This window comes from Fringilla coelebs (genome assembly GCF_963513975.1).
Source record: "Fringilla coelebs genome assembly, chromosome: 7".
Taxonomy (NCBI): Eukaryota; Metazoa; Chordata; class Aves; order Passeriformes; family Fringillidae; genus Fringilla; species Fringilla coelebs.
Window position 1 is genome coordinate 8,281,015 of NC_140035.1, and position 24,404 is coordinate 8,305,418.

The 24,404-nt window shown below is 43.3% G+C and overlaps 2 protein-coding genes across 2 annotated transcripts in view; one reads left to right on the top strand and one right to left on the bottom strand.

The window, feature by feature from the left end:
• Nucleotides 1-3,395: 3,395 nt before the first annotated feature.
• Nucleotides 3,396-11,503, top strand: LOC311156098 (5-hydroxytryptamine receptor 5B-like; the record flags this gene model as incomplete). The annotated part of the gene is made up of 2 exons (XM_084209795.1): nucleotides 3,396-4,169; nucleotides 10,895-11,503. The coding sequence occupies 2 exons, from the start codon at nucleotides 3,396-3,398 to the stop codon at nucleotides 11,225-11,227; spliced, it is 1,107 nt and encodes a 368-aa protein (XP_084065921.1). The 3' UTR covers nucleotides 11,228-11,503.
• A 3,984-nt stretch (nucleotides 11,504-15,487) lies between these two features.
• The window catches only part of CCDC93 (CCC complex scaffolding subunit CCDC93), a 32,750-nt gene continuing 23,833 nt past the window's right edge, over nucleotides 15,488-24,404 (bottom strand). The window contains exons 19-23 of the mRNA XM_084209204.1: nucleotides 22,551-22,633; nucleotides 19,479-19,516; nucleotides 18,512-18,596; nucleotides 17,736-17,849; nucleotides 15,488-16,573 (exon numbers count right to left, since the gene is read on the bottom strand). Of these exons, the coding sequence (XP_084065330.1) occupies nucleotides 16,520-16,573; nucleotides 17,736-17,849; nucleotides 18,512-18,596; nucleotides 19,479-19,516; nucleotides 22,551-22,633 (374 nt within the window). The 3' untranslated portion in view covers nucleotides 15,488-16,519. The remainder of the gene's footprint in view (nucleotides 16,574-17,735; nucleotides 17,850-18,511; nucleotides 18,597-19,478; nucleotides 19,517-22,550; nucleotides 22,634-24,404) is intronic.

Sequence of the window (24,404 nt, forward strand, 5' to 3'; positions counted from 1 at the left end):
CACAGGTAGAAGGCACCTTTATTGACACTGTAGAGCAAGAGTAGTTGAGAACTGAGTAAGATATTATCTGCTGAGGTCTGCTGTAAATAAGACCTTTCTATTTTGGCAGTAATCAGCCTTTTTGATTGATGTATGACTTGATGACTCAATTTAAGTCACCAAAGCTCTGATGATTTGCTTTCAAGCCAGTGACTTGAGGCTCAGGGAAAGCAACTCACAGGAAGGGGGAAAAGGGCTATGTGATTTAAAAAAATAATATTCTATTGGAGGTCCTACTGGGAAGGAAGACATGGTGCTAACAGGATACTGCACAGGTCTGTAACTTTTGGTTTTAGTTCTACCACTGTCCTGCTTAGGAGATCATTGTCCAGTCACTTCAAGTGCCCAAAACTTAGAAAGGATTTTACAGAACCCTGAAAACAGCCAGAAAAGATCCAGTTATTAACCCTTGAAAGGTGGGTTTGTTGTTGGGTTTACGTTTTAAAATTTTTTTCAAATTAAAGTAATGCTGAAAGAAGCCTATAATCAAGGGGCTAAGCATAAGAATAAAGTCTATCACTGCTCCTGGCTTTTGCTCTATTAGCTTGATTTTCTCAGGATTTTCGCTGACAGGAGAATTCATGCAATGCTTACTGAGGCTTTTGTTTGTCCAATGCTTTTAGATTTATAGAAGGTGTTGCACCCTGACAATAAGAATCCAGCCTCTTGAGCTGGAATGCTCTTAGCTGCTAAAAAATCTGCTGGCTTGCATCAAAGCCATAAATACCATGATGTTGCTTCTGTCAAATCTCTTTATTGCACGGCCACATGGGGAAGAGATTACTTTTGGTTTTTGCTCTTAGCCACCACGATAAACTTGATATGGAGTTGTGAGGAGAGGTGGAGGAAAGATGCCATTAGGAGAAGGGAAGACAAATGGAAAATCAGGGTCCTGTCTAGAAGCACATTCACTTTGCTATATGGGTGTCATCCAGCTTAAGAACTGCATTCACTTTTCACAAAAAAAAAACCCCAAACCTTAGCATACTCCTCAACAGCAGTCCATCTTCCCAGACACTTTTGTAAGCTGCAACACTGAAAAACATAACCATCTACTATTTTTTCCCAGCTGGTCAGAATTTAAAGAAAAAAGAAAAAAGGGAAAATTGTAGGCTCTGCAAAATCCTGTATAACAGTTACAAAACTTCCAAACTCTCCTCTCTATTCTGGCTGTCAGCTAAAGATATTGAGACACACAGGGCTTTCTGGGCTCCTCTATGAGTGGTTGCAATCACCTGTGAATGTTTTTATTACTAATCAAATCAATACTAGCTGGCATCCATGTGACACCTAGGTTCTTCATCACATTTTCAATTGTAAAAGTATGGAAACAACTGTCAAAGGACTTTGGAAGGTTTGTTTTTTTGTCTTGAGCTGAAATTTTCTGTATATTTCTCAAATCAATTGCAGGATTTATGTAACTGACTCTTCTTAAAAATACTTTAGAAAGGAGGCTGATTTTCTACTAAAGAGGATAGAATAAAAGTGCATCTGCTAGAACCTTTTTTAGCACTTTTGAATCTAAAACAAAAAATGGAAAATATGTAAAGAGTGGAGTTCAGTGTAGTCCCTTTATAATGGTCTAAAAATAATCTGCCTGTAATGGATAAAAAAAAAACTTCTGGAAAATGTAACATTAAATTTTATATATTTGCTATAAAAATACTGCATCACTTCACAAAATGGGCTGGAATTCTGTTATCTCTGGATGAATCATCACCCTCCAGAGCTGTTACTAAGCTGCATGCTGTCCTTGGACGTGCTTGGAAATGGTGCTGTGACAATGCTGGCCTGAGCAGCTGCTCCCTGGGGAGGACAGACACCTCCTCAGCACAGCTGAGCACAGGGAGGGGAACATGGACACGAATTACAAGGATGCAGGGAGGGTTAAGCCAAGAAGAATTTTCAGACTGGCAGAAAGAAATAGCATGACAAGACTGAGTCCAAAAAGATTCAGTTAGAGAGTCCTGAAGTGATGAAGACTAGTAAGTATGTTTTGCAATTCCTCCCCTCCGTCACAAGTCCTTTTCTCCTCAATTCTCAGGTCAACAGGGAAAAGTGAGAACAGATGCAAAAGAAGATGTGAAGTATTTAGACTTACAAGAGATTGCTATTTTCCACCCTTTTGTGTTTTGCATCCCTCAGACTTCTCAAAAGCACCACAAAGCACCAAACATCCAGATGGAAAGATGACATTCCCTTGTATTCACTGTTGATCCTATTGTCCATCTCTAAGCCCTTGGTCACATATTTGATAGCTTATTTTAAGAGCAATGAAATGGTTGGTGGGAGCTCTGAGGGAACACAGCAGGAAAAGGCTGTGAAGAGAAGAGGCTGTCCTGTAGCCTCATGGGGTCCATGGGGAGAAGGGGTATCTCGTCACCAGCCGGGTGTGTGGGGACACAGACTATTGCTGTCGGCTTGGTCCTGGTGAGACCACATCTGAGCACGGCGTCCAAATCGGGGCTCCTCCATACAAGAAAGACAAGGAGCTACTGGAGAGGGTCCAGCAGAGGCCACAAAGGTCATGGCGGGTCTGGAGCATCTCTCTTCTGAGGAGAGACTGCAAGAGCTGAGCCTGTTTAGTCTGGAGGAGACAGGACAGAGGGGATCTCATTGATGCACCTTAAGATCTCAAAGGCAGGTGCCAAGAGGATGGTGCCAGACTCTTTTCAGTGGTGCCCAGCGACACCACTGAAAAACTAAAGCACAAGAAGTTAAACCTCAACATGAGGAAGAACTTCTTTACACTGAGGGTGGCCGCGCATTGAAAGCTGCCCAGGGAGGGCGTGGAGTCTCGCTCTCCGGAGATTCCAAACTCACCCGGACGTGTTCCTGTGACACCTGCCCGAGGCGACCCTGCCTGGGCAGGGCGGTGGGACGGGGTGATCTCCAAAGGTCCCTTCCAGCCCCGGCAGCTCAGAGATCCCGGCAGCAGCGGGTATCTCGCCCCTCAGGGCCCGCGGGCAGCCGCCGGGGAGGCGCCGCCTCCCGCCCCCCACGGCCCGGCCGCGCCGCCGCCCTCGAGGCGGCCGCTGGGGCGGGGCGGCAGCGCCGGTGCCGCCCGCTCGTCCTCGCTGCCCGTGCCGGAGCCTCGCCGCGGTCCCGCCGCGCCTCCCTCCCTTCTCCAGCCTCCTTCCCTTCTCCAGCCTGCCTCCCTTCTCCAGCCGCCCGGGATAGGCGTGCGGAGCGACGGGCGGGAGGCGCGGGCAGCGCTGGGGCGGCGGCACATGTGGGGCGGCCGCTGAGCGGAGGCGCGTCCGGTGTGGGGCTCCCGGTCGCCGGCAGCGGGGTTGGGGACGGTGCCGGCGGCCTGGGAAGGGGCAGCGGTGAAGGGTCGAGCCCTGGTCCCGGGCATGGCGGAGACCCTGAGCCCCTGCTCCCCACGGGGCCAGTGCCAGCCCAGCATGGGCACCAATACCTCGTCTGCCAACGTGGACGCCAACGCCTCCTCCTCGGTGGTGGGCGGCAGCGCGTGGAGGGGCCGGGAGCCCTTCTCCGTCTTCACCGTCCTCATCCTCACCCTGCTGGTGCTCCTGACCGTGGCCACCTTCCTCTGGAACCTGCTGGTGCTGGCGACCATCCTGCGGGTGAAGGCCTTCCACCGGGTGCCCCACAACCTGGTGGCCTCCACGGCGGTGTCGGACGTGCTGGTGGCGGCCCTGGTGATGCCGCTGAGCCTGGTGAAGGAGCTGTCGGCCGGACGGCGGTGGCGGCTGGGCCGGGAGCTGTGCCTCGTGTGGGTGTGCTTCGACATGCTGTGCTGCACGGCCAGCATCTGGAACGTGACGGCCATCGCCCTGGACCGCTACTGGTCCATCACCCGGCAGCTGCAGTACACGCTGCTCGCCCGCCGCCGCATCTCCAACGTGATGATCGCTCTCACCTGGCTGCTGTCCGCCGCCATCTCCCTCGCCCCGCTGCTGGGCTGGGGGGAGACCTACAGCCCCGAGCAGGAGCGCTGCCAGCTCAGCCAGGAGCCGTCCTACACCATCGTCTCCACGGGCGGGGCCTTCTACCTGCCCCTCTGCGTGGTGCTCTTCGTCTACTGGAAGATCTACAAGGCGTCCAAGTTCCACATGGGGGCCCGCAGGAGGAACGCCGTGGTGCCCCTGCCCGAGGCTGCCCAGGTAAGGCCGGGCAAGGGGAGGGAGCCCTCGCTGCTCCCCCGGGCGCTGCCGTCCTGCTTCTCCTCCGCTCCGGCCCTCGGTGGGCTCGGCACAGCGAGAAGGCTGCCAGGTGCCCTGGGGCTCCCGTGTGTTTGACTTTGTCGCAGACTGGACGTGAGCAGTAATTAGCCAGTCAAAAAGTGCAGCTCCTGGAGAAGAGCTTTATTCTCATTTTTTCCTTGTGTTGTAAGAGTAAGGGACAGGTGCACTCACTGCCAGTCGGGAGAGATATTTGAAAATTGTCTCTTTGTTGTTAATTTGCCATTCCTTGGGTTTTGTTGTTTTGTTGATTTTTTTTTTCCTATTAATATATTTTATAGCCTTAGTGGGGTAAAAAAAGACATAAACAGATCCCTAGGTCCTGTACTGAGATAAATGCACATTTATTTACCAGCACAGACTTTGTGTGTCTGAATACATTCTGGTAAGCAAATTAAGCACTATTCACAATATAAACTTATATATTTTGATGCACTTGGGCTATTTTTCCTTGAATGGTGCTCACTACATAGTGTTGAAGCAATGAGCCATCGTTTCTGGTTTAAAATTACCTGCTGGCTTCAAAACCATGTTCTCCTTATCCCAAAGATTGTCTGTAATCCTGCAGTGCCCTAGCCATTTGGGAGGTCTCATTCATTTTGAGGGTATACTTTGCTGACAGGAAAGCTGTGTCCCTTCAGAGGGGTTGGCTCCATGTGCTCCATAAGTCAGGCTCCCTGCATGATGCTGCTGTCACCCATTCCATGCCTCCACTGTGCTTGGCTGTGCTCTCTGTAAACTTTCCCTGCTTTCTGTCACATACTCTTGCTCTCACTCCTGCCAGTCCTTATGTTTTTGTGATTACATGTTGCACTTCCTAAGCCCAGTCCCTTCCCAGTAGCCAAAGATGAGCTGTGTGGATGTTAGAGGTACCTACAGAGAACATTTCTGTTCCATTGGGGTTAATCCTGCAGAGCCTCATTCCCTGCAAAATCCTATCTTTGATTTGGAGGCAAGGAAGCTCATTATGATGGTCACAAGTAAGAGTCTGTAGGTTGTGTTCCCAGATAATTGCATAATTGCTCTGGCAATAATTGCATAATACACTGGCAATTATGTGTGATTAGACTCGCAGATTTGGATCATAATGTCTTGAAGCTACTTCTAATATATATTGATTTATGAAGGTATGAAAAAGCAAAATATTTGTTAGAAAAGTAGAGAATGTCTCTACTAGTGGCATTTTTTTTCCTATGATTTTCAGCCCCTAGGTTGCACCAGATTTCTTCCAAATTGTTTTAAATACGATGAAAGTACTGCTTGGAGTTAAAGCATAATCCCTTCAAGCACAAAAGCCAGCTGATTATTTGTAGTGTTTTTGCATGCTCTATCTTTTACCTACACACATACCCGTACAGGACTAGTTGTCTGGAATCTAAAATTCCTGGAAGTGAATGAGCTGAGGCATTGCTGCTCGAGCCAGTGGAGAGACACATCACATGACAGTTTCAGCAAGACTGAGTCTGGCTGCAAAATGTCATAGTTCTGTCTGCAGGAGGCCCTGTGTGGGCCCAGCATGGCTGCCAGGTGAGTGCTTTTTGTGATGCAAAGTCTGGGGGCTGGTTTAGGCTGCACTGACAAAGGGGCTCTGTCACAGCGAGCTACACACCCAATTTGGAGGGGTTATTGCAATGCCAGTAAATGCTCAAGCCAGCAGGTCTTCTTTCTCAGTGGTGTGATTGACATATTAGCTGTGATTGACTTCTCCTGACAGGGATTCTTGAGTCTGCACTTGGTGTGTAGTGGCAACTTCCTCTGTTGTCCCAGCAGCTCCATTTGCTGATGTAAATTAGAAGACTTCTGTGATTCAGATGCAAACTTTACTCCTCACCTGAAGGAAGAGCTGATGCTGCACACGTGTACATTAAATGAACTCGTGGATCAAGCAAGCTGGCATTCAGGATGCATTTCTTATTTTCTTGCTAAATTAAGATACTGAGATTTACTCACTGGGTGTTATCCTGATCCTTTTTAAGCTTTTGGTAGTAGGATCTATCACTTTCACAGGAAGAGTAGCAGTTCCCCAGTGAATTTTGGAGGGGAATCTTCATACACATCACTACTGTTCTTTGGCAAAACCCTGCTGGTTTTTTAACATGCAAACACAAAGGCAACATTGCCAAGCTTTGCTTCTCTGCATGCAGGGGTGATCAGGCTGTCAGCATCAGCTCTGTCTTCTCTGATGGGGCAAACTCTTTTCTGCTTCTCATGGCTTGCCCATCAGCTCATTCTGATTTTCCCATTCTTTCTCCCTTGATGTCTCTCCTCCCTCTACTTTCTTCCATCTCTGTTCTCAGAGAATGCTCACCTGTCATGCTCACCCTGGCAACGTTTTCCTTCTGTCACTGTGACTCTGGATGTGAATTCCCCTCTGCATCTATGTCAGTCCTCACTCCAGGTTGCCCTGCACCAGTTGATCTGAGGAATATTAGCAGGGTTTTTTTGGCAGACAGTGCCAAAGGCTGGCAGTGCTTCCCAGTCTGGAGGTGAGCAATAACAGCAGGGATCCCTGCTGGGAGAGACGTCTGTGTTGCACTCAGGAATGAGCTGTCAGGTGGTGCTGGACTGGAACTGCACAGCAGGGCTGCACTTGGTGGCCTGAGGTACAACCAGCTGGTTAATTCTGGCAAGTCTAAGGACAGAAAAGGTCTGAATTCATAGCACTTGGAAAAAACAGTGCACCAGTGGAGCAGTGAGGGTGATACCTTGATGTTTGTCAGCCAGCAGAGTCAGGCACCTAAGTGCTTTGCAGGTTGCCTATATATATATATATATATATGTATATAATGGTTTGGGGTTTTTTCATAGAGAAAGGGCATTCCTTTCAAAGTGGGAGTTGGCATACATGCCTTAGGTTCTTAAAGAGCTGCAGAATAGAATAGGTACAAAATAACTATTCTGAGTCATACTTTGGTTAAAATTTTACTTTGAAAAAATTCAGGTGAGGGAGATGGATGTGAAACATCTGAGATGCTTCTGGTTTTAATGAGAGTTGGTTTTTGCTTCTCTTTGGAATAAATTAATTGCCAAATTGGGATCCTAAATTAAGCTGGTGCTTTTATAATTTTTTGTTTGCCAATTATGAGACTCCCTGAAAAGTGAATTCTGCAGGCTACACTGATGTGGGTGACCCTCATTAAAAACCTAGTGACATATCATCACTGACAGAGAGCTATGCTCTGTCACACCTGGTTGACAGCAGGCAATAATTCTCTCTCTAAACAGTCCAATTGAAATAAATGAGACTGCTTGAAAACCAGCAGATACTGCTGGATAGTGCCCTTTTAAATCAATGAAATCACTTGTAGCATAGGGATAGCCCAGCAAAACCAAGGATGATGGGATCTGAATGTCTGCATTACTTACATTTAGCAATTGCAAAATCAGACTTAAATTTTCATGTGAAGAGATAAAAATCAAGTTCTGTTGATGATTGGTGGAGGTTTTGTTGGGGTTTTTTTGTTGTTGTTGTTTTTTTTTAATTTTTTTTTTATTTCTCCCCTCTCAAAGTGGTTTTGTAGTGTATAAAAGCATTAGGCATGAGCCATACCTTAGAGTTTTATGAGAGTCCTTCCCCCTTCGGATAACATCAGGCCCCAGAGCTCCAGAGGTGCTGTGTTGTTCTGCATCTTGGCCCATTCAGCTTCTCCAATTCACTTAACCAGTCAGGACAGTGAGGGAGAAAAAAAACCAGATTCTCCTTTTCTGAAGGGGTCACGGGCCTTTTATTTTTTAATTTGTGCCTCTGTACAAGTAGAAGAGATGTGTCAGGAAACAAAAGTTCCGCTGTCCAGAAGAGGTGCAAAAAATGTCCAGAAAAGAGTGAGTCAGGAAGCAAAGTGAGTCAAGGGTGGGTAGTTATTTCATAGCAGAAATACAGTTAGTCCTGCTTACAGCAGAAGAAATTCCTGTGAGAGAAAGCAGGTTTTCTTCTCCCTGTCAAATGAGCTGTTTGTCATGTTGGTAGAGCATCCAAGACAGTGTAGGCCTTTCTTTGTTTTGATCCTTTGTTGTGCATTTAGCTCCCTGTGCTCTTGTTCAAAGAGCAAGGAGTGTGCCAGGACTGCACTGAGGCAGTAATGACCTTTGCTGAACCACACTGTGATAGGCAAAGCTCTAAATTTGTGGTACTAAGCCTGATTTGATTGATGTGTATCATTACTGTTGTTTTGTTATTGCAGGCCCTGCAGGTACAGGACGGACACACACAGAGCACCTGCCACAAAGGACCAGTAAAAACAATCATTAAAGCTGTAAGGAGCATTTTAAATCAAGGAATTTTGTCAGAAGCTCCTTGGTGGCATGTTTTCTATGACATTCTAGGAACACAGGAATTGGGAACATACAGCTCTGGGAACATGTATCCATTTAGGAGCAGTAATTTACTGGGGACAGACAAACAAGAGAATAGGCATTGAACTGTAATTGCTGATCAGTGTACAGAAGAATAAATTCTGGAATTAAAACCAAACTCCTTTGTGACTGTAGAAGGATTTGCACTTGAGCTCATTTCCTTCATTCACTTTTTATTAGTCTCACAGAACAGCAGTTATCTCTGCAGTTCTCACAGCCCATTGTCCTGGAAATAGCTGATTTCATGAGTTCAGAACCAAATTGTGGCCTCAGAGGAGCAGTCTTTTCATGCCAGCTATTTCCCCAGTGCTCCTGGAGCAGAGCCTGGGCAGATGGAAGGAAATCTGTGCCCGAGGCAGAGTGTGCTGCTAGACACTGAGTGAGAACAGTGTGCAGCACTGCAGAGGTGGCTCCAGCATAACCCAAGGCATCTCCATGGACTGCTGTAATTTACAGTCTGTGACCACCTCTTCTGCTGTCACAGCCTGCTTGCTAGTGCTCATCAGTATGCCCAAAATGGGGGCAAAGGTTCTATACTTGTCCTTTGTTCTGTGTGGTATGGGGATAGAGGTCAGCTGTTGTGACTTACATTGGAAAGGGGAGTCATGAGAAGCTTCTGGGGCTGGCACTGGGAACTGCAGATTTGATACAGTTAGAGCTGCATTTAGTTCTAGCAAGTAATTTACAAAACATACCATGATCTAGTCTGACTTGCTGTTTTGTTTTCAGAGGCCTGACCTAACAACTAGGAAAGTTTATAAAAACTCCTCACACTTCAGTAGGAGCTTGACCAGGCTGTAAATGCAGGCTTCATTGTGAAAAACACCTGAGGACTAAGGTATCTTCTAGTAAAGGAAATGAAATAACCTTTTCTTAAGTGATAAAAGGGTCAGTGCTAGGAAATTCTGTAGTGAGAAGTAGCGAGAAGGCTCTGATTTGATTTTGTGATTTGATGATGGCACACAGCAAGCTCTATCTTCTGAGCAAGAGTTGAAGGTTAAATACAAACCAAGCTGTGCCTGGTGCTCATGAGGAAGTCCTTTTTATGGCTGTTCCCAAGAGGCACTTACGTAACTGTTCCTCAGGGCTAAGACATAATCTTTCAGGGTTGCTTGTCACAGATTTGTCCTCATGTCATACATTCATCCCTTTTTTGCAGAGTGTGATTAAGGATGTGCAGAGCAAGTCCTTCTGCAGACAAATGGTGTGATCCTTGCTACATGAGGGGTGTCCCATTTTAATTGTCAGAACAGATGTGATTTTCATTTTCTTCCATTATTTGCCTGTGCCCATAATCTGCTGCTCTTACGTTCTGCAGCCTTGGCTCGTGTCTGAGGGTGCAGACAGGGATATCCATCCTGAAGAGTGATTGTTCAGTCACTGCCAGTGCTTCATTGTCTGAATTGCTGTGCTCATACTCAGTACAGGCCCTCCTTCTATTACAAAGGTAGCACATGAATGTGCAATATGTAGCTAATTTAACAGCGGCCCATATTTGGAGTGCCTGTGAATTACCACTCAGGCAAATTTCACAGCCTTAAGCTGGTTGCTTTTATTGCTCTCTCTTCATAACTGTAGTGCCTAGGAGAACTTTAATATCACAGACACTTCCATCTTCAGATTAAAATCTCTAGGGATTGTCTTCATCTGATCAGACTCAAAGCACACAAATAACTTTTGCCCAGAAGCTGTTTGCCCTCAGTGAGAGGAAACAAGAAGCACTGTCGACAGCCTGGAGTAGCTGAAATTTTTTCCTCTCTTGTATAACCTCTGCTGAAGCCAGAGTTTGAACTGAAGGTCAGTTGAAATGGTGTTTTTCTAGCAATGGTGTACTTTTTGAGAAAGTACAGAATCACAGAATGGTTGGACTTGGAAGGGACCTCTGGAGATGATCTAGTCCAAGCCCTGCTGAAGCAGTTCACCTGGAGCGGGTCTGAAGGCCATGTAGCAGCATGAGTCTGGTGCAGGGATAGGCAGCAGACACAGGCTTTGTTAGGCTGCCTTACCCTCATTTCCCCCTAGGTTTGAAGGCATCCAGTACAATGAACAGAAAAAGAGTCCCTCAACACACATGGTACCAGGTACTCTTTATTTAGCTCTGTTTGTCAGTTACACTTGGCAGCTTTTCCAGTGTAATGAGTTTGGCACTCTGGGGCATTTTCTTTCTTTTAGCATGGAAGGAATGAAGTTCAGGCCTTTTGTGGTAGGTGCACAGATGTTGTGCTGTCATTTGAAAGTAATACTTCACTCAAACAAACTGTCTTGGTAAGAAACTGTGTTTGCTTTTGTTTGAGGTGAAGGAAGCTTCGCAGGAACCACAGATGGTGTTTACAGCTCGTCGTGCAGCTATCACTTTCCAGACAGATGGAGAAACATGGAGAGAACAGAAAGAGAAAAAGGCAGCTCTGATGGTTGGCATCTTAATTGGAGTTTTTGTACTGTGCTGGATCCCTTTCTTCATCACAGAGTTAATAAGTCCCCTCTGTTCCTGCAACATCCCGCCCATCTGGAAAAGCATCTTTCTTTGGCTTGGCTACTCAAATTCTTTCTTTAATCCTCTCATTTATACAGCATTTAACAAAAATTACAACAATGCCTTCAAGAACCTTTTTGCAAAGCAAAGATAAAAGGGGACACAGAGGAGAAAACGATTATTGCATAATAGAGAGATTTCTTGAGGGAGACATGCCTGTGATACAAACAGTTTCCATGCACAAGAGCTACTTGAGGGCATTTAGCAGCAGCGAAGAAGAAGATGGAAGATGTCTGGATATAAACCTACTGAGAGTTTACAGGCCCCCCTTAGAAATACAGATGTGCTACGCCAGTGTTTGGCAAAGAAGGTGGAAGCAGGGAATGCCTCCCGTCTGCTCTTCAAAAATCACAGGCTGAGGTGTGTCCAGTGCCGCGGCTGTCACACCCAACACGGCTGATCCCGCCCAGCCAGCCCCGGCGCCCTGCTGGAGCTCTCCTCATTAGCAAAGGCACCGGTGGGAGCTGCTAATTGAGCAGTCCTGACTTGTTTGGGATATGAACAGGATGCTGGCTTCGGGTTTGAGATTTATTTGGATGGGAATAAACATGCTGCAGTCAATCAGTCCTTGAGTTGATGTGGAATTAAAGTGGATGACCAAGCAGCTCAGAAACACAGCCTGCCAGGACTGAGGGGCTGTGAGCTCGGCGAGCAGCAGGGCTTGATGGGCAGGCTTGGTCAGACAGGGGTCAGCTGTGTCCCCTGGGGTTAAGTAAACTTAAGAGCCAAGCCTAGAATTATTCAGAGCCCCTGAGAATGTGTTCTCACTGCTTGCACAGGAGGATCTAGTGAGGATTTTTCACTTGTGTAGTCCTCTCTCACTCTGCCAGGCTCAGACTCTCCCTGTTTTATGAAACCCCGGTGAGCTCAAGACACCAACACCTCCAAGTGAATGGGGACTGTGTGAATGGTTACTTCATGCAACCATAAAACTGAGCAGGCATGTGTGTTACAAACACCAAACAGGATGCTGAGTCACACCAGGTGTGCTGGCAGCAGCATGTGGCTGCTTGGCAGTGGTAGGTGAGTGCCTGCACCGTGTCTGGGGCCCTTGCACCATAAATGTGCTCAGCACCCAGCCTGGGTGAAGTCCATAATTTGTCAGGTGGCATCAACTTCCTCCTACTGTATCAAAGATGTTGATGACACCAGGTTTAAGAGACTCAAACCCAAGCCTTAAATCATTTTCTCAAGATCTGACAACATCCCTGACCCAACAATATATACATAAATAATCTATTTCCTTGCATACTGCCACATCCATTTTGCTCCATGTTTGTTTTCGGGTGGGTTTTACCTCCTCCCCTGCTCTGAGTGGGAGAGCTGACAACATCTCTGAGTCTTTCTAGCATGGCACAGAGTCCCAGGAAGCTTAAGGGAGCTTGGCTGCATCTCAAGAGCACAGTGTATGGTGAGGTCAGGCACTGCTGTGACAGTCCAGTGTGACCTGCTGTGCCCACAGCCACCTGTGTGTCTTGCATTCCTGCAGAGGATGCTTCTCTCAATTTCAGTGGGAATTCAGAAGTTTTAATTACCTAGAATTTCAAAGAGTTGTTAGACAGTGACTCAGACTTAAATGCTGATTTAAATAACTTTCCCTTGTGACTCTCAACTTGCCTGCATATGGAATAGCTACCATTCAAACCAGTGTTTGGAGGCTTAATGAAACCAGAAGGAAGGCACATATGTAAGAGACTGAATGTTACTAAAACCTGCAGCCTCATTCAGAACCACTGACAAATTTTTCAAGTCAATTGATTTTTTTCATGTAAGAGAGTCACTGCTCTAAAACCTTTAAAATCCAAACAGATGACATGGAAGGAGGAAATGCAGAGGTCATCTTGAGCTGATGCTGAAAAGCACACAAATCTTCTGTATGTGGCACTCCGGAAATGTCTAGTAATCATGTTTTGGACAAATTTTAGTGCCTGCACTCCCTGAGCCTGGTAAGCCAAGCCATTACTGTCACACAAATCCAATGCCAACACTGGTGCCCCGGCCCATCCCAGTCTGGCTGCAGGAGCTGCAGTGATCTCCAGATGCACATTCCAACTGACTGGAGCAGCACCCGTCTCCAGTTCCAGAAGCAACACAGGCTGTGCAAGCATCTTCTTGGCACCATGGCTTGGCCTCTGGAACTTGGGAGGACACCACAGACTGCAAGGCCCCTGTGCAGTTCCTGCAGTCACACACGTGCAGGGCACTGCTGCAGACACTGACCTGCAGCACAAGCAGGGGAGCAGCAGCAGGGCACTGACAGCTCTCCTCCTCCTCCTCAAGGATGAATTCAACTCCCTTAGGAGGCGAGGCTGGGCCTCTGGAATTTTGCTGTGAGGAGTTCTGAAGCTAAGCAGCCAGTGCTCTGCCCACCCGAGCATCTGTGCCAGCAGTGTGTTACAGTGGCGGGCTCACACAGCCGGCCTCAGAACACACCCAGAGGCAGTGAGAGGCAAGCAGAGCTTTCATTTCATTGCAGTGGCTTTAGAAAGCTCTCAACAAAATCAGCTTCCCACACTGGCTCTAAATGCGGACTGCATTTAGAAGAGTGGCAGCACAGATTCGGGATTTAAAATTCTGGTTTTTAATCACAGCTTGCTGTGGGGCAAAGAAAATATGTATCAGTGGTTGCTGCCTAACCTGCTGGATGCTCCCACATGAACTAAGATTAATGACACAGTATCTTGACTATCCAAACAGCAAAAAAAAAAAAAAATATTATAAAGGGACATTTGGCACAGCTTAGGTGTTGCGTATTTATTTCCCCAATAGAAGCTGCCAATTTGGAGTACAGCAATCATCTCTGCTTGTAAGCAATGGACTACTACTTATACACTTTATTTCCTGACACTGAATTTGCTCCTAGAAAAATTTACTGAAGCCTATTGCTCAGCAGAAGGGCAGATTTGCATCCTGGAGCAAGGCTCCGAGAATCCTGCAGCAGCTGCACTGTGGGAGCCCAGAATGTGCAGAAATGAAAGGGCTTTGGAAGATGAATGTGAGCAGACTATGCTAATAAACCTAATAAAGAAATTAGGTTTTGCTGCAAGTCCCATTAATGTTACTTTACAAGCCTTACAAGGTAACACCAAATGAGTTCAGGGCAAGACCTTTCTCTTTCAACAAGGAAATCCAGCAATACTGAAGAAAAATTCTGAGAATTCCTTGCTTGCAATCATCTGAGTTGGAGAGTTAAGGCAGATTCTCCTTGCTGTCGGTTCCTCCCCAGCTCTGAGGAGAAATGGCACCCAACACCCAGAGCTTGTGCCAGAAAGCAAGAACAGCTGATGGAACTGTTTTCACACCCTCACCAGCTCCTTTCTTCTCCTTTTCACACAGGCCTCACACCAAAGGTCGGGCCCATCTGCTCTGGGCTCCATCTACAGCAGACACTGAGTTATGATCTGGACTCTGATTTATCCTTTGTAAGCAACAACTGGATTTTCACAAACCTCAGCTTTATATCTTAGTCAAAATCACACAAATCCTAGTCAGAACAATGGATCTCACATTTTTATATTCCTTGTGAAAGCTTCCAGGTTACTGTGTTTATAGCATGTAAGCATAAATTTTAACATTATACTGAACAAATAATCTCATAATTTATTCTACATGCAAGTTCATTATTTACTCTACTATTTACCATACCTAGGAAATTTTCCTTGATGCCAAAAAGCAATTGTGATTAAAATGATAAATCCCCAATTGAAATGCCCATTCAAGTTACTTTTTTAGAGTTGCATGGTATACAAACACAGCACAGCTTCATTTCCCAAGCAGGGCTCCTTGGTGCCAAAGTTGAGTTTTTCAATTCACAAACTGGAAAGAGCCTTACATAGTTTTTATAGAGGGCAAAGTTTGTAGACAGAAATAATGCCTCCTATAGCAAAGCTGACTGCAGAAAGCCTGCAAGCATTGCAAGCCTGCAATGCAGGTTTCCTTCTTTAAAGGAATGCTGAATGTAAATTTTTCCTTCTTTGAAGGGACCTGGAATCTGATTTTGCCTTCATTATTTTGCTAGCCCTGGGCAAGACTGACTGTTTGAACAGATTCAAGAGGAGCAGCCCAGATCTATTCCCTCACTAACCAGTGTGGGGGAGCAAGGTCCCAGCTGGCTCAGTGGGAAGGTTTCCTTTCTGTTTGTGCTGAAGGAATAGGACATCACAAAAACAGTGACTCAACTGTGGACACGATTCATCTTTTAATGCACTTGTAATTCAGGAGCCTGGGAAAGCTTCTGAAAGCTTCTGAGGCAAGTTCCACCTTAAAAACACAATATCAGAATGTCACTGGATTCCAAACATCCTTTATTTTATATCTGCTGCCACAGACAGTCATTGAACAGCGCTGTCAAAAAGGCAAAAAGGAACATGGGTCTTCTTCTCCTGAAGATGTCATGTACATTAAGAAGTCAGTCCAAAATCCTGGAGTTAAGTACAAAAACCAACTGTTTGAATTATAAAATACTGTATATACAGATATAAAAATGTCTCAGAAAGTGTCCCACAAAGTTTCTGAACTTTCAAGAGCAAATCTTCAGCAGGGTAAGTAGGTTGTTGTCTTCAAAGGTGAGCATCAGTTCATTAGAGCAGAATGTCTCAATCTTTATCTTCCTATATTACAGGTGACAGACTCTGATTTTCATCCCAACCAGGGATAACGTGGTGATCCTAGTATTAAAGTGTTCTTTTCCTGGAGCTATTAATTTAACAAGCACACTCTCTATATATAAAAATGAAATTTCAAAGAAATTTATACAACAGCTAGACTTTATAAAAATATAGATCTATAATTTTACACCAGGAATTATCCAAGGTAAGTTTTCATTTCCTTAGCCATTAGAAATTAATTGTTATCCTCTGGAATCCTATATATGGCTAGAGTATAAACTAAAATAATGTGAAGTTATGGAAAAGTAAGTTTGAAGAATCTTATTTTGTGGGGTTTTTTGGGCCAAAATTAACAAACTACTGCATTCTGCAGTGCTCATCCTGTGGGGTGGTGGACATACTACACAGTATATGTAAACTTATTCCAGAATTTTCACCTAATTCAGTGTTAAAACCCAAATAAAAAACCATTCCCACTGTCCTTACTGTAGGAAAAAAAACCCCAAACCCAAATAAATAAAATTAGACCGTATTTCTATTTTTCTGTACTGTGTTAACTCTTTACTGTGTAGTGGAGGCAATAATGAATAATACAGCCATGTGATGAGGGAATGTAAACTGAACACATACTGGAAAAACCAGACTTTTACAGCTGTGTGTATATATATTTTTTATATATATCTATATATATACATCTACATTGCAGTTATAACTGTCACCTCACAAAAGAGATTCAATGGACTGAACAATCTTCTATAAATTTCCCCAGCTGGAGTTCTTCAGGAAGAACTGGCTTTCAGCTTGGACAGCAGCATTTCATTCTTACGGCATTCCTGTTAACAGAGAGCAAACGAGTCAGGAGGAATTGCTCTTAACTCTGCAACCTGTATCTCCACATCAACAGAACCAAACCCTTTCTTTCATTTTGAAACATCTCCACAGTCCAAAGCAGCTTGGAGTGAGTGATGAGTTGAAGATAATTCTGATTCATCCATAATGTTATTCCAATGGCAATACTCATTAAACTTTATGACATTCAAGCCAAAAGGAACACTGCCTGACCACCCATCTGAAGTTTTTGCTGAAGCAAATTTAGCTTTTTACTTATAAGTAGAACAAATCTGAAATGGACATCACTTGTAGATGATCTGGAACTTCTCAGGACAGTTTGCAAAAGAGTCAGTGCTCAGGGAATAACTCTTGGTCAGGAAATGTATTTACACAAGTACACCTATGTTCAGTACCAGAACCATGACTTTTTTATTTTTAAGGATAGCAGAGTTGGGCAGAAATTCCCTCACATAGCAATGGAAGAAAAATAGGTAAAACACCAAACAATAAATCTACCTAAATTCTGCAAGTAGGATGTAAAATTCTGCATGTCAGACAAGCAGCTGAACAGCCCCTGTCATTCTGCCAGAGTACGCTGTCTGAAACAGGAAGGAACTGTCTCAGAACAAAGCAGGAATAATTACACAAAGATGTTTTTCCTTGAACATATGAAACCAAATGACAATTTTGCCTGCAGCATTCCTATTCATTCATTCATTCTCATGGAGACAGCAAGTAAAAGAAGCCCATGATGATTAAAAGCTTGGGAAAGGCTAAATCAATGAAGTGTTATACAGTGCTTTCACAATCATTAGGCAACAAGGCTGATTCCTGAAGATTAATGACCAAGATCCTGCATTTCCACACCCCTCTCTGCTCCAAAAACTAACTGCTCACAGACCTTAGAGATTCCACTTGAAAACCTAAATACACCACTTGCTTGATAACCTCTCCCTGTAACATGGAGAGGTGCCAATCTAGCAGTGAAAGAACTCCCAGAATCACATTCAGAGTCCAAGATTCACATGGAGAAAACGACCAAGATACATCATGAACATGGTGTGATAAGCATCATATCAGGAAATCTTGTGGATATGTTAATGCACAAGTACATCAAAATAGGTCACAGAACACTACAGCTGAACATAGCAAAAGTGTTCTTACCTCTTTAAATTCTTTCACTGTTTTGAAGTAAAGCCTCTGTTTCTCTAGAAGCTCCAAGTATTCATCATTCAATTGGTCTCTTCTCATTTTGTTTTCTTGCTTCTTCTTTTCCATCTATTGTTATGCAGGAAGGGTAAGAGATCATATGTATGGGATACACATGGACACACTGCATAAGGAACAGCTATCTTTAACACACTAGAGGAGACAGATACTTCATAAATGATACCCCCAGCTCGTGCTTGAAATGTAATGAACATTTAGGTCAGCTCTTAAAAATTAAGAGCCTAATGCTGAAGTCTTGGTACCAGTGGCACTGCAGGTGCAAGTGGGACAAGGGCACATGATGCTTGGGACTGTGAGGTGCTGCTGACCCTCTTCAGCAGCAGAAAACTTCAGTCAGCTCCCACAGTCTGAGAAACCATGCCTGAGGTGCAGCAGGTCTGACTGCACCCACACAGTCCAAATGGAAGAGTTCTCACTGATTTCAGTGGCATTCACTTGTCTCAGGCATTTAAATCACTACACTGCCAGTAATGAAGTTGAGGGGTATAAGATTTCTGTCAGGACAGAGGTGTTACAACACCTCTGTCACACTCTATTCATTGACATTTAGTGGTGAGAAGTTTCTGATGAATGTGAAAAGAAATAATCCTTTTTAGTTGCTTGCCTAATTTGCAGCTCATGTAATGGATAATAATTGTGCATAGAAAGATCTAAGAGGCTTTGCTGAGATAGTTCCCAGGTTCTAGCAAAGAAAGTGAGGAGAGTCAGACCTTCATTCGATTCTGTTTGATGCCTTCTACAATCTGCTCCATCTGCCGCAAAAACTGCTCCCGAGATCCGGACGATGCCATGGCTCTGGAAAGAAAAAAATGGAACACTTGAGAGGGATGTGGGACACTGTCTCAGCTGCTGCTGTCTTGCACATCCACCCATGTCCAAAGTTCTCATTGCTTAGTGCTCTGTGTAAAAATTCATCCTTTTAATCACTGATACCACTGACAGTGCAGCTCTTCAGCTACAAAAGAGATGGGCACAGAGAGCTCAGAGCCCGTCACAGGTGTGCTCCCTGTCAGCTCAAGTCTGTTCCTTGCTCTCATGTCCTGTACAGAAATCAACTGCTAATAACTAAATAAAACCATAGTTTTTAAAGAAAAGCCTCTGCTGTGAATAGTAAGAAGGTGACTAGAGGTCTAGGAGAACAGCAAATGTTGTACAATTTCACACTGTAATAGGGAAAACCTAGAAGTCATTTTAGACCTCGAAATCATTAGAGGAAAATAAACACTGGCTGATTAACACACTGATCTTTGACCAGGAACTTCCAAGGGAACCACAATTTTACACAGACTCCACAATATATCAAAATTTTCAAATACAGAGGTAGTTTATTATAAACATGTCTGAGATATGTCCCAGTCTAATGTTTTGTACATAATGTAATAACCACTACTCCACAAAAAGGAGGAAAATACTTAGTTTAAGTCCAAGAAAATTATGAATTTCCACATCTAAAGAGTCAGATATTAAAAACATGTGTTGGCTATAAAAGTTAAGTAATTCCAAGTCTGTGATTCCCCAAACTGGCTTAAACAGAGTTAATAAACTATTCTATAAATCAGTTTATGACTATAAAATCTTCTAAGAAATTTTTAGTCTCCATAACGGTGCCCACTCTCATTTGTCCAACCAACTCTGCCACTCTTTGCAACTATTATGAGATAATGAACCATAACTTACTGGTGGAAGTTGTCATGGATAGAATTCAGTAAGTTAACCTGTGAGTTGGAAAAAAAAATACACATTTGTCTTTTCTGGTATGAGTTTTCACAGACAATAAGATGAATTTTATTTTAAAAAAAAGTTACTATATAGATAATGCCCTCAAAAGCAGACAAATCTACAAAAATCACCATGAGTTTTCTTTCAGAAGATAAACCACAATCCTTTTGATTTAGTAAAATCTATCCTACTAGTTGAATGACAGAAGTGTTGGACCACAACATATTTTTAATTTTACTGTCACTCAGTTATAGCACTGAAAGTTTTCCAGCATGATGCCTTCCCACACTAAAGCAATAAAGTAAAATGGCCTGTACATGTGTTCAGCATGTGTTGGAATTTGACATAAAAGCAGATGCTGGTCCAGTGTTCAGCAGTGACTGTTGACATGTGCACAAGCACATCACAAATAAACAGGAAAAAACCACTTTTGCCTTTGAGATGGGAACCACTCAACATATTCTATTTCCACACAGGGCTCTGAAGAATCTCCAAGCAGTGCAGGAGCAGCAGGTGAATTCCTGCACTGCTTCATTGTGCAGATGAGGTTTACAGATTCCCTACCAGCCATGCATCATTACTCTCTTTGCTTATGTGTATTTTACTGGGTGCTAAAAGGTGAACTCAAAAAGTACAGAAAGGCATTTCAGAGGTGTGGCCTCTCTTACAAGGCAGTAGCATTGCACTGAATGAAGACAAAAAAAGACATTTATAACATTTATTCCCAGGAATATTTTGCTGCTTGTATGAATTCCCCCAACTAATAAAACTGTATGGAATACATCCTATCTAACTGCCTTTGATTTTTTTTCCTGTTTTTTACATATTGCCTAGAGCATTAAAATTCAACAACTGGAAATTAATGTGGTCCTTTCTCTCAGCTTTGAATACAACTTGCAAGTCTCCTGTGGTTAAGCCTTCCAAGCAGTTCCTCCTTTTGATGAGAACTGGAAGAGTTCTGCACTAAGCAAGCCCAAGAGCTGCAAACAGAATCACCTGTCCCACTGCCACAGAAAACTGAACTCATCTCCTAAATCTAAAATCCTCCACCTGAACGAGATAGCAATGAGCAGGAATGGCAGAATCTGCAGGTGTTCCTGATCTTCCCTTGGATAAATTCAAACAAATTCTGAACAGACTCCCAAGCAGCCAAGGTGCTTAAGAATTCCTGTAATTTACAGCAGTGAAAATATTGCATTACTTGTTAATATTTGCCATGTCCACAGCCCTACCTGAAGATACTTCACTAAGCCAGTGCTTGAGAACATAATTACAGTTTATACAGATATATATATATACACACACACATTCAAGCCAGGAAAAGTAGCTCTGCACAGCAGTGCTGCACAACCATGGCATAGGAAGAGTCTGGATGTGTCAGACTACAGTGAAATCAGCATACACACCCCAAAATTGAAAGACATTATGAAAAAAAATTATTTTTAATGCCTTTTTTAAAAAAAAGCATCTTTTTCAAAATATGAGCCATGATCACAGATACCTTTCATGCCAGGACTAAAACCCTGATAGCCAAAATTCAACTGTACAACAATTCTTACTATTGTTGTTTTAAAGCAATGATGTTCAGTGTGTTTTACAAAAGGGCTGGTTTGGAGAGGAAAAAGGGGTAAAAGATCTCCCCAAAACCCAGGAACAAGACAAAGTGCAAGTATATTCCAGAAATCTTTGTGAGGCTCAGATGCCAAAGACGTTTTATACACTATTAGACAATATTTACTTGCTGAAACCTTGGGTCTAATATTAAATGCATCTCAAGGAAATCTCAATGATATTATACATTTAACTAAGTTATGATGGCATCAGAAGACATTCAGAATTCCCCCTGTGAATCCCCCAAAGACATTGAATTATTTTGGCAAGAGTACTCCCAGTTTATACAACAGTGAAGTAAATCTGTTCTGTTTCTATATTCTCTATAATCTGCTTTTTATGTCCCATTTCAAAACGAGTCTCTCTATAATTTTAAAATTTTCAGGTTTGCCCTCAAAAAAAAACCAAACAAAAAATATAACAAAATCCTCAACAAATAAATCTGTATTAAATACTAATGTAGGGGAGGAGTTAATATTAAGTAATATAGCTTGTACTTCATGCATTTTTAAAAATATGGTATATGACTTTTTCTGAATGGAAAAAATGAAAACTACCTAATGTGGATTAGAATCAGCTGCTTAAGGGAAGGAAATGGTTGCTCATGATCTCCAAAACAGGATGTGAAAGGACACTGAAAAAGTGTCTACATAATCAGAAATTTGACCACTGCTTGTCTGACAAACTAAAGAAATATATCAATAAATATAAATAATGCAAAACTCACTAATCTGTTCTTATTTTATTAGAATAAACAGAGAAACCTGAGGTATCAAAATATTTTGTATTTTAAAAGCAAAGTCGTAATTTTTATTTCCTCTTGTTCCCTCCTATTTCTCCATCTTTACTGAAGTCAGACACTTGTCATTGCAAAAAAAGAAGACTGAAATCACTCAGTTATGCCCAAGAAAGAAGTGAACACTACATAGATGGGAAAGAGGAGGGGAAAAAAACCATTCTTCCATGAAAACTACTCTTCTGACCCAGTAAAATCACCAGCAAATAAAGTATAGCAGCTCAGACCCTGAGAACTAAATTTGATGCTGCTGACAGCAGCTTAAATTTGCTCTCTGAAGTTACTGACTGTGGTCTGGGTTCATAATATAAGTATTGACTAGAAAGAGAGAAAAGGGTATTTTGGTGCTATGATTACAGAGCTATTTGCTGATCAAATGTTACTCATGTTTTCAGAGCACAGTGAGTGTTTAAACATGCTGGACTAACAGCAATTCTTTTACAACACAGACCATTGCCCCTCCAAGATTACAAATATTCTTATGATTCTGTTGTTCCATTTTTGTTTACAAAGACCAGTAAGTTTGCTCTAACAGGACTGAATATGGTGAAAGCCAAGCAAAAACTTTTTATTTCCTTCCCCACAGACTGAATTCTTAGAAAATAGTAGTACCATTTTCTTACCTCCTTTTCCAAATATACTTTCTTATCATCCAGTGTATTATAAAGGGTAAAAAACTGTTTCGTTTCTTTGTGAGTTGCTGAGACTGCAAACAAAAAAAGGGGGTAGAATAATAAAAGAATATGAGGTAAAATGGAATCTGTAAAAATACTCTGTAGGCTTTACATAACATATCTTCCACTATCAATAATGGAACACAGTCACTAATGTACATGCAGAGGGAACATCCTCCCAGAGTTTCTCTCAGCAGGGTTCCAGCTATCATCTCTTATAAGAACAACACAGCTCAGTGTCTAAATTAATCCCCAGCTGCTGACAGGTCTTTCTGCCAACCCATGCTGGCACCATCAGCTGCCTGTTGGTGCTTCCTTCCCAAGCTTTACCCTGACACCACCCAGGCAGCTGTGCCGCTCACAGGGGCCTTGCCTGGGTTGTTGGAGGGGCACAGGCTCAGCAGGGACAGGGAAGAGCAGATAATCTGGGTAGCACTGTGTGGAAAAAAAATGCATTAGACTATAAATGTCAAGCTACACATGTGCAAGATGCCCAACAAAGCTTTTGCTGTTTTAAAGTATTTTTATCTTCTTATAATTTATGTGTGGCAATAGAATTAAATAATACTTTCTGGTTTAGGTGGTTACAGCAGATGTTGGTCAGAGCTCAGCTGGGAAGGCAAGGCTCAGACATGCCTTCCCTTTGGGCCTACAAGATGATACTCAAATCTGCTGAGTCTTACTCTAGTCTTTGGTTCATCAATGCCTAAGGAAATCCAATCTATTTGTGACTCACAAGGAAAGAGTTCAACAGGCAGGAGAAGTAATTCAGGCTAGAAACCACAAGCTGGAAAAAATGTATGGGTTCAAAATGATGAATCTTGCTCATTAGTCTGGGATTTGCAGAACTGCTGCCAAATGAAAGAGGCCTTTCCCAAACCATTTCCTTCATGCAACTCCTTCTGCTCTTCCAGCAGCTCTGGTAGTCACAAGTCTTTCATGAGTGGATTCCACAAAACAACTCAGAAAACCTTTCAAGACTTCACCTGTGATGGAAAGTTGTGCCAACTTATGGAGCCTTATGGGCAACCACCAGAACCCATGCAGGGTAAAACAAAGGGGGAAGAGGAAACCAATTGGCTCATTGATTCTCTGAAACATTTTCAATGGAAGAGGCTCAGTTAGGTCAAAACCAAACACTGAATATAACTGAAAAGGGTTCTGGTACAAAAATCACAAAATCACTAAGGTTTGAGGTTAGTGCTGAAGATTGTCCAGTCTAACCCCTTGAAGCAAAGTTAAAAAAAAACATGATTTGGCAACTGAAGGTCACCTGAATCTGGCTAAATGAAAAGCCTCTAAGTACCTCTAAAAATACAACAACTCACAGAAAAACTGGCTAGAGGTTTCCAGCTCATTTCTGTAGAAGTTTAGCCTGTGCAAAGCAGGTTCCCAACCATGACTGAGCAGCGTGCTATCCTGAGATACTACTCACACTTTGTACTTTAGAAAACAAAGTCCCATAAAATCCAAAGCTTAAATCTACACCCAAAGTGCCCAAGTCTCTTTGATGCTAATCTCTCTGTACTTCAGACATAAAGAAAGCTCCATCTTTTGAACAGGTAGGTCTGACCAGACATGACAGAGAATTAGACATGACAGAGAATGTGCAGAAAATTTAAGGAAAAACAACAAAGCTCTTTATAGCTGGACTGGACTAAATAAACTGCATGGCACAGCAAAGGGGAGGAAGAAGCCTGTGACTTGTACTTACATCTATTCCATGTATTTGGACAATACCCGTGGAGGACAGCACAGAACTGTGCCACTGGAGATGCCTCACCAAGGCAGGGGATTTGGATC